The following is a 12,016-nucleotide window of genomic DNA, read 5'->3' as shown; positions in this document are numbered from 1 at the left end:
AGGAATGCTGCCCCCAACCCCCTGCACATACACACTCCTGTGCAATATTTGGCTTCACCTTGGTCATTGTTATGGAATCCCTGGCCCTCCAAGGGCTCCCTAATGGGACAGTAAAGGAGATCACAGAATCTCCTCCACTTCCCAGTTTAGTTACTGCACAAAATTGACTGTGTTAAAGAGGGAAATAGAAAAGAGGCAACCTGGCTGGTCGAAGGACAAAAAATTTCAGTTCTGCAGGAGGAATGAGTTTAAGTTCTGTATACACGGTGACTATAGTTACTAACAATGTGTTACATACTCGAAATCACTGAAGGGATAGATTTTAAGTGTTCACACCACACACACAAAAAAATTATGTGAGGTAATGCTATGTTAATTACCTGGATTTAGTCCTTCCACAATGTATACACATTCCAAAACATTATGTCTTACACCATAAATATATACAATTTTAATTTATCTATTAAAATGTAATTCTTATAAAGAAAGAATGAAAAGGAGGAAGTACTCCTTTTTAGTAGGCGATCTTCAACAGAAGAAAGTGAAAAAAAGTCCTAAAATGTCAGTATGAGACAACGGATTCTGCAATGACAGGAAGGGTGGGTAACAGACAATTACGTGAACAAACACATTTCAAAACCCGGGTTGAGATCAGGGGTCAAAGAGGAGACGACCATGGCTGGTGACTTAGAGGGTCAGTAAGAGGGACCAGGGCAGAAAAGCACAGAAACTCCTCCGCTTAAAATTTCAGGCTGTGAACTCACATGGGTGCCTAGCTGAGCGCCCAGGCAGACGCAGGTCAGCCACGCTGGCTGAAGTGTCACTCATGATGGAAAGAGGGGAAAAGGGCAGCCAGCCTGGGGTGAACTCTTAAGAGTTGGAAGTAGCTGGGGCAGTGGTTCACGCTGTAATCCTAGCAACACGGGAGGCTGAGGTGGGAGGATCACTTGAGCCCAGGAGGTAGAGGTTGCAGTGAGCTATGATCGTGCCACTGCACTCCAGCCTGGAGACAGAGTAAGACCCTCCCCTAACCCTCAGTGTCTTTTTTTTTTTTTTCTTCAAGGCATTTTGGGTTGAGGAAGTCCAGAAAAGTCAGAACAATGCCCTGGTATGACATTTCCCTTTCAACAGATAATCTTGTGTAGAAGCAGTTCCGAGTGATAGACAAAGCCTCTTAAATAAGGAGGGGCATTTCTGCAAGAGCAGTTTTCTGCACCTGTCACTTGGACCTAGCTGTCATGACTGCAGGTTTATTCTCATCAGCTGGTAACAGATACGGGAAAGCACACGCTGAACTTGGAAGACCAACGCTTTCAACTCCCAGGCTGTTGAATTCCTTGCACATCAGGGTGCCCTGCAGGGGGCAAGTCTGGTAGCAGTGATCATCAAGGATGACACAGGAAAATTGGCATGCTTCCTGAGGCAGAACAATGCTACCTGAGCACTTCTCCAGAGGGGCAGACTTTAGCAGCATTACAGGGTTCAGCTGAAGGTCATCAGGCACCACAGCAGGGTTTGGGGAGCCTGTGTGTCTCCTGCAAAGTCCAGTGAATAGGAGCCTCCAGGAGCAGAAGTTTGCACTGGAAAATGGAGAGCATTTCTCAACAACTCTTGTATATATGTAGGTAGAAAGAGGGGGAAGGTGGGGCTGAGAGAGAACAAGAGACTGTGGCTTGGCGAACCTAGCTGAAATAGATGCACACAGTTGTGAGCTTAAAATGATTGTTTTAAGCCACAGTTTGGGGAGAATTGAAGGATCTTCTAAATCAAAACATCTGAAAGTTTTATAGTTTTGCCTTTCACACACCAAACATATACACCATGTCTTTAATCCACTTGGAAGTGTTTTCCTGTAAGGTGTGAAGTACAGGTCCAATTGTATGTTTTCCCATATGGACAAACAGTTGTCCCAGTAACTTACCAAAAAGCCAGCCCTCCCCGGGTGTCAGCCACACCAGCTTTGTGTCCACACTGTGTGTGCTGCCTGCTCCTTTTCCTGCTGCATGGGTCCATTCTTCCCCCTGAGCCAATACTATCCCACTGTGGTGATCACAGCCTTATCAAAGCACTGGCCTGGGACAGACTCAGCCATCACCTCGTTCTTTAAGGGTGTTTTCCCGATCCTTGGCTCTGAGTTTCTCATCCATTTGACAATCGGCTTAGCAGGTTCATTTCACTTCTCTGCGGCCCAATGTCTCATCCTCTGAGAATGCAAAAGGATAATGAATTTAAACATGATTCATTGACCACAGAAAACAATTTGTGTTTTCATATATTGTTTTTATATGATTAAACCTAAGGAAAAAGCATTATTTGTTATATCTTGTTCTTCTGTCATTTCTGAAAATATCACCTTAATTCATGAATGTCCTCAAGTCCTGAGCTGCTGCCTCCTGCTGCTACAGAGACAGGAGTGTTAACACTGGTTCCTATTAGGAATGTTTTCAAATTCGCCTTACTAAAATTGTAATTTTTTGAAATCTCCTTTTAGATTTTAACAGCCGCATTTCAGCTGGCAAACGGTTTTGAAAACTGGAAACAATTCAGTCCTACTGTCAGTCTGTGGCCAGATTCCAATCTGACGTGCTGCGGGATTTGAGTGAGGGCTGACAGGACCACGTGTAAAATCCTGCTGGTCTCTTCATCCTCAGATGGGCACTGTGAGAACCACGCAGGAGTCACTGGCAAGATGTGAACTCTTTATCCTGAAAAACTTTCACACGATATTTTTAAAAGCATTTTTGTCTCATGTGAATTTAACCCTATATTGAGAAAGTGGTGTTAATATTTTAATAATGTTAATAATAAAAATTATTTTATTTTTACATACGAATTTTACAAAACTTAGAACATATTTAAAAATTCAAAGTATCCATTTGTCCATGATCTGAAAAATTTTATGAATATTTTAAAGAATTTTCGTCTATTTTTTCATCTTTCTGCACACGTTTCTTGTTTTCTCTCTTAATATTACACACACACTACTTTATCTCCTGTATAGGGATGACCTATTGGTTGGTTGGTTGGTCAGCAGTCATACCCCTTTCCTTCTTGTCTGTTGAAAGGGGCCAAATTACATTAGTTAACGGGCAAAAGAGCAGGGGCTGGCCACAACCCAGGCCCAGAGGTGAATTTTGATTGGACTAAACCAAACAAGGAATTCTGCCCACCTGGCTGGTGACGACTGGCTTAGGCCCCAGCGTGACATGCAGTGCTGACCACTGAGGAGTGAGAGGGGGCTCTGCTTGCCGGTGGGGGTTTACTCCTTGATGAAGTGTGGCCGTAAGTGGTCTCCACTGTGATGTCTGGACTTCAGGAGCCTCCAGTGACCTTGCGGGGACAAGCTTGAGTCCTGGATTCCTGATGATGTTCCTGAGCAGCTCAAAGTCCTTATCCCCAGACTCTAGTCACACAGGACAGTGGTGGTCCTCTGTGGGGCGTGGCCAGTTGAGCTCCTGGTCCTTGCACAGCCAGAGAGAGAGAGCAGCCCAGTGACACACCGGGCCCTGCTCTGAGGGTGACATTTTGCTGTGTTCCTAGAGTTCTTCTTGAGTTGTTGCAGACCATTCCAACAAGCTAATATTCCATGATTTCTTTTGTTGGTCCCATATTGTCAAATAATGATAATGATAACAAACTTCCTCACTTGAATTTTGACATTAATAGAAATGCCAATAATTACAGTAATAATAGTTAAATATTTAATTTGTTCCTTCCTCAGTTACACCAGAAACTGAGCCAAGTACATTACTCATGTCATCTCATTTAATCTTCAGAAAAACAAGTGTTCTGCTGTTATCCCCATTTTACAGTTGAAAAACCGACAGATCAGAAAGGTAGTGTAACCCATCCAAGGTCACATGGCTAGAGGTGGCAAAGTCTCCTCAAAGACTATGCTCTTACATTATATGTGTATATATACACACGTGTAAGTATGTATACATTATAAAATATTAGTCTGCCATATTGAAGAGAGTTCCTTATGTTAAGAAAGCATCCTTCCATTTTTACTTTAGTGCTTCTAGCCCCTTTGTCTTGTGCCACTTCCTATTTTCTCCTTTTCCTTTGTAACATTACACAGAGATTTGTCCACTACTTGTATATTTTGTATGCAGAACCAGTTGTCAAGGTTATTTATTTCATTTTCATTCTGCCTTACATATTTGTTTATTTCTATCTTTGTTCTTTTATTTAGGGATTTTTTTACTCAGCAATATTTTGTCAGCATCATTTCACATTAATAAATAGGGCTTACTGTTACAATTTTAGTGGCTGCCCGTATTGTCTAAGTGTGATGTATATAAGTTGCACAGCTTACTGGTTCCGTCTCCCAAACTCAATCCTGGATAAGCTAAGGAAGAGGGATGGAAGCAACAACCAAGGAGTAAACATGAGGAAACGTGTTGAGAATCTTCTGGGAGGCAGAACCTGTGTGGCCCCAGAGCCTGGAGCCAGGGCTGCTGTCTCTAAACAGGAAAGACAGAAGAACTTCCAGAGTTCATGCCAACTGCTCATTATGGATGCAGTCTCAGGCCTCAGTTACGATCTCTAGTAGCCAGAATTAATACAAGAACACAGGGCTCATCATTTTCTGTTGCTACAGAAAGGAATTGGTGATGTTTAATTTTCCCAACAGTATGGAACTAGCATAGAATGAGAAGAATTGGCCAAAGGGAGAGAGCTTCTGTTTTCTTACCTGCAGAGATGGGACCACCAAGCCTGGCCTGACAGATCACTGTGCCAGTTCCCAGAGAAAGCCCTCACAATGAGCAGCTCCACACTTTCCTTGCACTGCCCTTCCTTCTTCACGAAGCACCACATTTTCCCATCAACTAGAAGGTATCTCTCTGGACTCTGAACTCCAAAGAGTGAGTCAGACACAGCTGCTGCCCCAGAGGAGTTGACAAAGCAACACATGATGAGAGCTGCAGCCTGAAGAATAAATAAAATGTGTCACGTGTCCCCAGATTGAGAAGGGGTGAAGGGAGAGTTTGGCTGGGATCAGAGATAGTGGAGATGTGCATGTGTGTAATAGAGGGAGTGCCTTGAGAAGCAAACACACCACAAAATGTTTATTTTTTAAATAATAAAGAAATGGCAAAGGAAACGCAGGAAAGGAAACATTTACAAAATCCAAGTCACTAAAGTGCTTTCAATCAAAAATTGTAAAAGACCAAAAGCCTGGTCTGACCTAAAAACACTGTTTCCAGCTATCCAACAATTGTTTAAATGTGATCCCATGCTATTTTTGAAGGAAATGCAGAAACGCCCAGAGTATGGCTTTCTTTGAGTTCCAATATAAATAGCCTATCAAGTGACACTCAGGAAAACGTAAATTACCCTGTAACAAGAAAATTGAAATATCCAAGGCCAAGTTCAAGGTAAAGACAATATAATTAATTCATGTGTCTGTATGGAGTCTTCACTATAATGATATCAGATTCTTCTGGAGATTAAAGAATTTTATATTTCCTAATTGAGAATGAGGACATCAGACCTAACCTGTTCATCTGTATAGCACATTGAACCACACATCTCAAATGATGCCCAGCAGTGAAATCATTTTTGAACTTCGGGTCCTCCCTGCTCAAGCTACAAAAGAGAATCAAAAGTTTTGCACCAAATTAACTGGTTAAAGTGCCATTAAGGAACCGTTTCCATTCTAGAATGAAATAGAATTTTCCCTAGGTCACTCATCTGTCCTCTTAAAGCAAGTGGCATTGCATTTTATCTTGACAGTGTCAGAAGAAAATCAAACTGAGAGTATATGTCTTGGACCATTTTTATCTTTTGGAAAATGCCAGTGAGGAATATGCACATTTTCAGCCTTTGACGGTGGGACTTGTGGGTCTCATATGGCTCCCACTTTCCCTGGCTGGGGCCCCTCCAGTGCCATGGAGTTGGAGCCTCCTTGAGCACCAGCCCCAGGGTGCACTTTCTTGGTCTCCTGCCGGGCAGAGCTGGAGAGGTCGATAGCCACATCTTCCAAGCCATGCTCAGGGCTCACTTTATCCGAGCCTCTCTGTGGTCCTGACTCACTCTGGCTAGAACCTTCTTTGAAGTGGTCAGAGCCCCAGAGTCCTGCCAACTTATCTTCACTTCCTGGCTTCCTTATCATCCCCATGGATTTTTTATGCATCCCTTGCAAAAAAAAAAAAAAAAGGAAAAAATAAAAATATAAATTTAAATTCAGCAATGAAGTAAATGTCCTTCTTATTGTTCTCTAAATCCCACTAGAATTGTCCTTGTCAGTGCCTATCTCTGGGGCCTACAGGAAAGGCAGGTAGGTAACTCCCACCTTAGGGGTTTAAAGCAGGTGTCTGACCCCGGGTCACATCCAGCAAAGGTGTTTTGGATGACAGTGATTGGCATTGGGCCCACTTTCCCCAAGGCTGCGGTCTGGTGGATGCCAGTAAGCCACCTCCCCACCTGCTTGTGTAATTTCAGATGAGCCGGCTTGGGTCACTGCCCACAATGCTCCCTCTATTGTTTCAGTCCTTGAGAGCAAAGTGGAGACATATCTATGATTAGAACCTCCAGTGCCCAGCATAGGGCAGCTTGGTAGCTGTTCAAAAACTGTTCGGTGAGCAAAAAACTTCCTCCATCTAAACCTAAAATGCCACCATGATCCTCCTAACTAGTCCCCCCATGCCCGGAGGTACTCATCTGTGACTCATTCCCACAATCTGCGATCCCTGCCTGCTGGTTTCTGGCAACAGCAAACAGGGCAACAAGGGTGGAGCATCCTGAGAGTGCCCAACAGCGAAGTTTGGACCTCAGCAGTGGAGACTGTTGAAGCACCAAAAATCCAAGGGACAGAAAAGCCACTCGGCAGGTTGTTCATGACAGAACCAAGCCCGGGGCCAGCTCTCCTGACTCAGATGGAGGGGCTCACTGTCTCTAGGGGTCGCTGCTCAGCACCGCCCTGTTTCCTATTACCAAGTGCCCTAAATTGTACGGTTTCTAAAAATTCTAACAGCATTCAACACTTGGGAAACATATTTCACATAATGCAATGATGTCATTTCACCCTTAAATCCCAAATTATTTAGCATGCATAGCCCGGTGAGACTTCCACACAGCCTAGACAATCTCTGTGAAAAATGAGGCAACCATTCAGATGCTGCAAGCTTTGTTATTAATTAAAAATAATAAGAACGGTTCTGGACCTGCATCTCAGTAAACTGACGTTGCTTTGCTTTGGAAATGGCTGCCTCGGTGGGGACCCCCGGGGATTCCCCCACCTCCTACAACACCTCGAGCAGTACGCTCCCGGGGACCCTTCCTTACCCAGGAGCCAGGGCGCGCAGGAGCCCAGCAGGCCACCCTCGGCGGAGTTGAGCACGGAGTCGGGCAGCGGGATGCAGTGGCGCACCATGGCCCCGTACAGCCCGTACTCGGCCATCACGCTGCTGCCGCCCCAGCGCTTCTCCCGCTTGCGCCACTTGGCCCTGCGGTTTTGAAACCAGACCTGATTGGAGGCAGGAGAAGCAGAGAGCACACAGAAGAGACAGTGAAGAGAGGCGCCTGGAGGAGCGGAGGCGGCGTCCCTGGGCTCGGAGCTTCTCTCCCGAGCATGATCCCATGCTATTTCTGAAGGAAATAGCTCCCGAGGGCCAACCAGCCGCCCCCAGGGAGCGCGCCCAGGAGCCCCCAGCGGCGCCCATGTGCGGTCCGGACTCACGGGCATTCAGCGCGGTAGGGACACGCATGACCAAGTCCACTGAAGTTTCCATAGAGTCAGGAATGAAAAAAACTAAATAATCAAACTCCCTTTTCCCACATTGTGTGACGAGGTCAACTACAGTGTTTCCTGCTTTTTCTCATTGATTGGAAAGAGTTCACTGGGGCAATGGCTCCTTCCAAGCTTAGACTCTTGGGATGCTGGTGATATTTCTCATTAAAAACATTATGTTAATAAGAGACTATTATGAACTCCGGTGTAGCTGTTAAAAAACAGTTAGTGACATATCTTCTGACAAAACCAAGAGGAAAATTCTGTGTATGCATGTCAGCGTGTGTACATATGCAGGTAGATGTGTGTATGCACATACATATTCAGGGGCAGATAATATACTCCACACAGTGGAGAAAGGTCTTCTCAGGCATTTATGTTGATTTCTTTCAGGGTTTGAGATGGAGAGGCAGTATATTTTTTTTTTCATTGACATATCTTTTATAGTTTCTAGTTGCAGCACACACTGTCGTGTGATTTTAAAGAATGATTTGATACTAAATAATAATAAAATGAAAAAAGGCATGAGGGTCACAGGGACATGCTCTTGTGGTGCCTTCAGCTAAGGGAGTTTCTGTGCAAAGGGAGAGTGTTGGCTGTAGAGAAGGGACTGCTGATTGGCTCACTGAATGTGGGAATGACACGTTCTCTGTGGTGTCTTTGGAAACGAGAAAAGGGACCCCAGACACCTGTATCCGGTCTTCAGGGAGCTCAGTTTTCACAGCCAGCATTTCTCGGGCATACACATCAGGGTAGTGGGCCTCGCTGAACGCCTTCTCCAGCTCTTCCAGCTGGTGAGCAGTGAAAACTGTCCTGCAAGGACCCCAAAACACACACGTGGGCACGTGTCCCCTGGGGACAGCAGCCTCCCTGGCCTTAAGGACCACCGTGCCTCCTTCCCCTGCTGTTCACACCCTAGAAGCCACCTCATGATAATGGAACACCCCACCTCTGAATGATTAGCTGATGCAAAGTCCAGAAATTTCATTCAAACAAAAACAGTTCTTTAGCTCTTTCTTAATGAATTCCATCAGCTCATTCTGACAAAATCCATTTGACAGACCCACAAAATTGTCTTTAAAATACTGCCAAAAAAAAAAAATGCTAGCAAGATTGTAGCATTTTCCCAGCCTCCTAGGAACAGCAGAATTATCTTCCCAAATGGCTTCTGTGCCCTTCCTACTGCCAACCAGGAGACCACTGGGCCTGCCATCACGCAGGGTCATAAACTCTCAGATGCAGGTACCATACACCTTGGGCTGTGTCCCGAGGAAAGGCAGGCAGAGGGGACTGCCTGGCCCTGTACCTGTGCCGCCGCTTCTTCCTCTTGCCCAGGGTGGGGGATGCCTTTAGGTCATTCCTGTCTTCATACGGGCTGTCCTCATCTGCTGGCACAAAAAGAAGAAGAGGACTTTAAAGGTGATCATATTCTGCCCTCTATTTCCTGGATTTTAATGTGAGGATTGAAGTTATGAACCTCTTGGGTATTTGAGTAGTTAACAATATGAACTAGCATTTTTAGTGCCTACTAGATCCCAGGTTCTGTGCTTAACACTGTCCATACATTATCTCAAGTATTCTTAATATAATAATAAAACACCAAAATGACTGCTATCATTATCATCCTATTTTTACAGATGAGGAAACTGAGGCACAGAATGGTTAAGTAATTTGCCCAAGATCACACAGTTAGTAAATGGTGAAGTTGAGAATTCAAATCCCAGATTATCTGAAGCCAAAACTACTTGGTTACTGATTGCACCTTCTGTCCCCACACTGCTTCCAAACACACCCACCCCTCTGCCCCCAGCCTCATCATCTTAACCTCTACACCAACATTTCCCAAAGGAAGTCTGGGGCTTGTGACATCAGAATGCTTGTCAGAACTGCACCCCTTCCCTGATGCACCAAATCAGAATCTCTGGAGGTAGGGTCTAGGAGGCTCATTCTTGACAAGTGTGCTCAGATGATTTGTAGTTGCCCTTGAAAATTCAAGAACCATTCCACTGTGCTTTATCTTTTTATACCCATTATATCAAAAAGTCCAGATGGAAAAGAAGGTTAGAACTATTGTGAGATTCATTGCTAGAAAGCATAATTGCCTCAAAATATTTTTAAAATGAATAAAGGCAAAAATAACTAAATAATACTAGTTTTACTCATCCATCAATTAGTTCACCAGAAACCTGACTTGGATGAAAACATTCTGTATTGGACTGTCCAACCTATGGGACATGAGACACATAAGGTTATCGAGCACAAGAAATGTGGCCAGTCAGATCAAGACATGCTGTAAACATAAATCACTCAGTGGAGTTAGAAGACTTAGTGCTCCTAAAAAGTAAAATATTTTTGTATCGATTATGTGTAAAATGATAATATTTGTGATCATTGTTGGGTTAAAATATAGTATTTAGATTCATTTCACTTTTAATGTGACTGTGAGAAATTTCCATCAAACATGTAATAATCACATTGCATTTCTCTTGGACAGCTCTGCTCCAGACTTTCAGAAACGCCGCCAGAGTAGGATTTAGCTGCCTTTGGTTTTGTAAGAAGGAACCCATCCCATGAAGACAGTTTTTGCATTTTTAGTGACACTAATAGCGAGTTTCATTTTATCTTATATAGAGGCTCATGAAATAAAGTCCTTTCAGAGTGGAGCGAAAATGTGCCTGCCTGTTGATCTGACATGCTTCCTTTTAGTATCAGAGACCCAATGTATTCTTTTTGCCTTGGCTGCCTGGATGCTCAGCTCTAGGTTCTACCACGTACCTTCGCTAGTCCACCCTTTCTTGTATAATTCTTTCTTTTCTCTCCCACACCCAAAACCACTCGCTTTCTTAGCCCTTGACCTTTATAGAATTTCATTGCTTCCTTCTCTTTCCCCGCGACCCGCCAGGATTTCTTTGGGGAAATGGGTAGGCCAGGAACACATCTCTAGGCGTAACTACAATGAATCCTCGAGGTTGCTTGTTTCTCCTGCACGGGGGACTGCGTGGACGCCGCGCCGGCAGAGGAGCAAGGTACCCGGGACTCTCTTTTCAGCACCCCGATGGGCGGACAGTTCCAGGGCTCGAGGCCCCGTGCTCTTCAAGGACCTTCAATCATTCGATCATTTCCGCCCGCGTTTCCACCTGGTACCTTGTTGCGTGCTGCTGGTGAACAACAAAGGTCCGGGCCTTCCCGATTCACACCGCTGCCAGAGGCCGAGACTGGCGCCTGGCGCTGGGGGAAAAAAGGCCCTCTGGAGATGGTTGTTGGGGTGCCAAGACCCCAGGGTCTCATCAAAAGGTTCCAGGTGGTGGAACCAGGTGGTAGCGGTCCCACATCGCTAACGGAACAGCACCCCGGATGAGAGGCAGGGATTTGGGATGCAGCAAGGGGCAAGCGGCGCAGTTCCGCGAATGCCCCTCCAGCGACGGGGCCTCGCTCTGGGCTCCCCGCTTAGATCTGGGACGCTGGGGCCAGGGGCGCGGTGGGGCGATGGTCTGTGACCCCTGCGCGGTTCAGAGCCTAGGGGACCGGGGTAGGAGCGTAAAGCGCGGGCCTGATTACCGGACGTCGAGACGCTCTCGCTGCGCTTCTGGCGGCCGAGCGCAGGCGGCTGACGGCTGGGGGCCTGCGGGGCAGCGGGCTCGGGGCCCCTGGGCGGCAGGAACGGCACGTCCGCTAGGAGCAGGCAGGGCGCTCGAGCGGCCGTCGGCGGCTGCGTGCCGAAGCCGCAGAGGAGGCCGAGTCCCAGCGGAAGGGCCCCACGCGCGAGGCTGGAGCGGTCAAGCCCCGGGCCTAGGCACGGCGCTGCCGCCGGACCCTCGCAGCCGGATCCCTGTCCCGGGCCGGCGGGCACAGGCAGCTCGGCCTCCAAGCCCAGCAGGTCCGTGATGGCGAAGCCCCGGGGGCGCGAGCCCCTGGGGGAACCGCCAGGCACCAGCGCCCTGCTGCTAGTGCGCCCGTCGGACAGCTCGTCCCGGCCGGTCATGGTTCCTTAGCAAGCAAGGCACGAGCCTCTCTGGATCCGGTTTGCGGAGGGCCCAGCTTAGAGGAAGCTTTATAGGATTGGGCTGTCGGTCGGGCGCGGGAGGCCTGAAGGGCTCCAATCAGCTGGGCGCCGGCGCGTCGCCGTTCCGGAACCCGCGAGATGGGGACGCCACCAGTTCCCCTCCCCTTGGTTACCGCCCTCCCAGCTGCAGTCCCCTCGGTCACCTCCTTCTCCTCTCTTCTCTCCAGCCCACCCCACCCCACCCCATTCTAGGATGGAGGGGAGGAAAGAAGGGAAGG

General features: G+C 46.8%; 1 protein-coding gene across 3 annotated transcripts; it reads right to left on the bottom strand.

Annotated features, from left to right (window-relative positions):
- Window positions 1-446: 446 nt before the first annotated feature.
- VSX1 (visual system homeobox 1) lies at window positions 447-11,717 on the bottom strand. 3 transcript variants are annotated; one of them, XM_015149624.3, is made up of 5 exons: window positions 11,294-11,717; window positions 9,042-9,120; window positions 8,425-8,548; window positions 7,291-7,471; window positions 588-1,580 (listed from the first exon to the last, which is right to left on the bottom strand). In XM_015149624.3, the coding sequence occupies exons 1-5, from the start codon at window positions 11,715-11,717 to the stop codon at window positions 1,483-1,485; spliced, it is 906 nt and encodes a 301-aa protein (XP_015005110.3). In that variant the 3' UTR covers window positions 588-1,482. The 3 variants fall into 3 exon arrangements, with proteins under 3 accessions (XP_015005111.3, XP_015005110.3, XP_002798304.3); XM_002798258.4 differs by lacking the exon at window positions 588-1,580 and adding an exon at window positions 5,769-6,141; XM_015149625.3 differs by lacking the exon at window positions 7,291-7,471 and having other exon boundaries at window positions 447-1,580.
- Between the last annotated feature and the right edge of the window lie 299 nt (window positions 11,718-12,016).

The sequence above is a fragment of the Macaca mulatta genome, chromosome 10, assembly GCF_049350105.2.
Source record: "Macaca mulatta isolate MMU2019108-1 chromosome 10, T2T-MMU8v2.0, whole genome shotgun sequence".
NCBI lineage: Eukaryota > Metazoa > Chordata > Mammalia > Primates > Cercopithecidae > Macaca > Macaca mulatta.
Note: the sequence above shows the minus strand (reverse complement) of the source record. Positions and strands in the feature narration are given on the sequence as shown.

Excerpts from the sequence above, each read along its gene's own strand:
- VSX1 (XM_002798258.4), bottom strand. The coding sequence starts at position 11,717 with ATGACCGGCCGGGACGAGCTGTCCGACGGGCGCACTAGCAGCAGGGCG. Across the intron at positions 9,121-11,293 it reads CGAGAGCGTCTCGACGTCCG|ATGAGGACAGCCCGTATGAA; the intron begins GTAATCAGGCCC and ends TTGTGCCAGCAG. Across the intron at positions 6,142-7,290 it reads CTGCGCGCCCTGGCTCCTGG|GGATGCATAAAAAATCCATG; the intron begins GTAAGGAAGGGT and ends TTTTTTTGCAAG.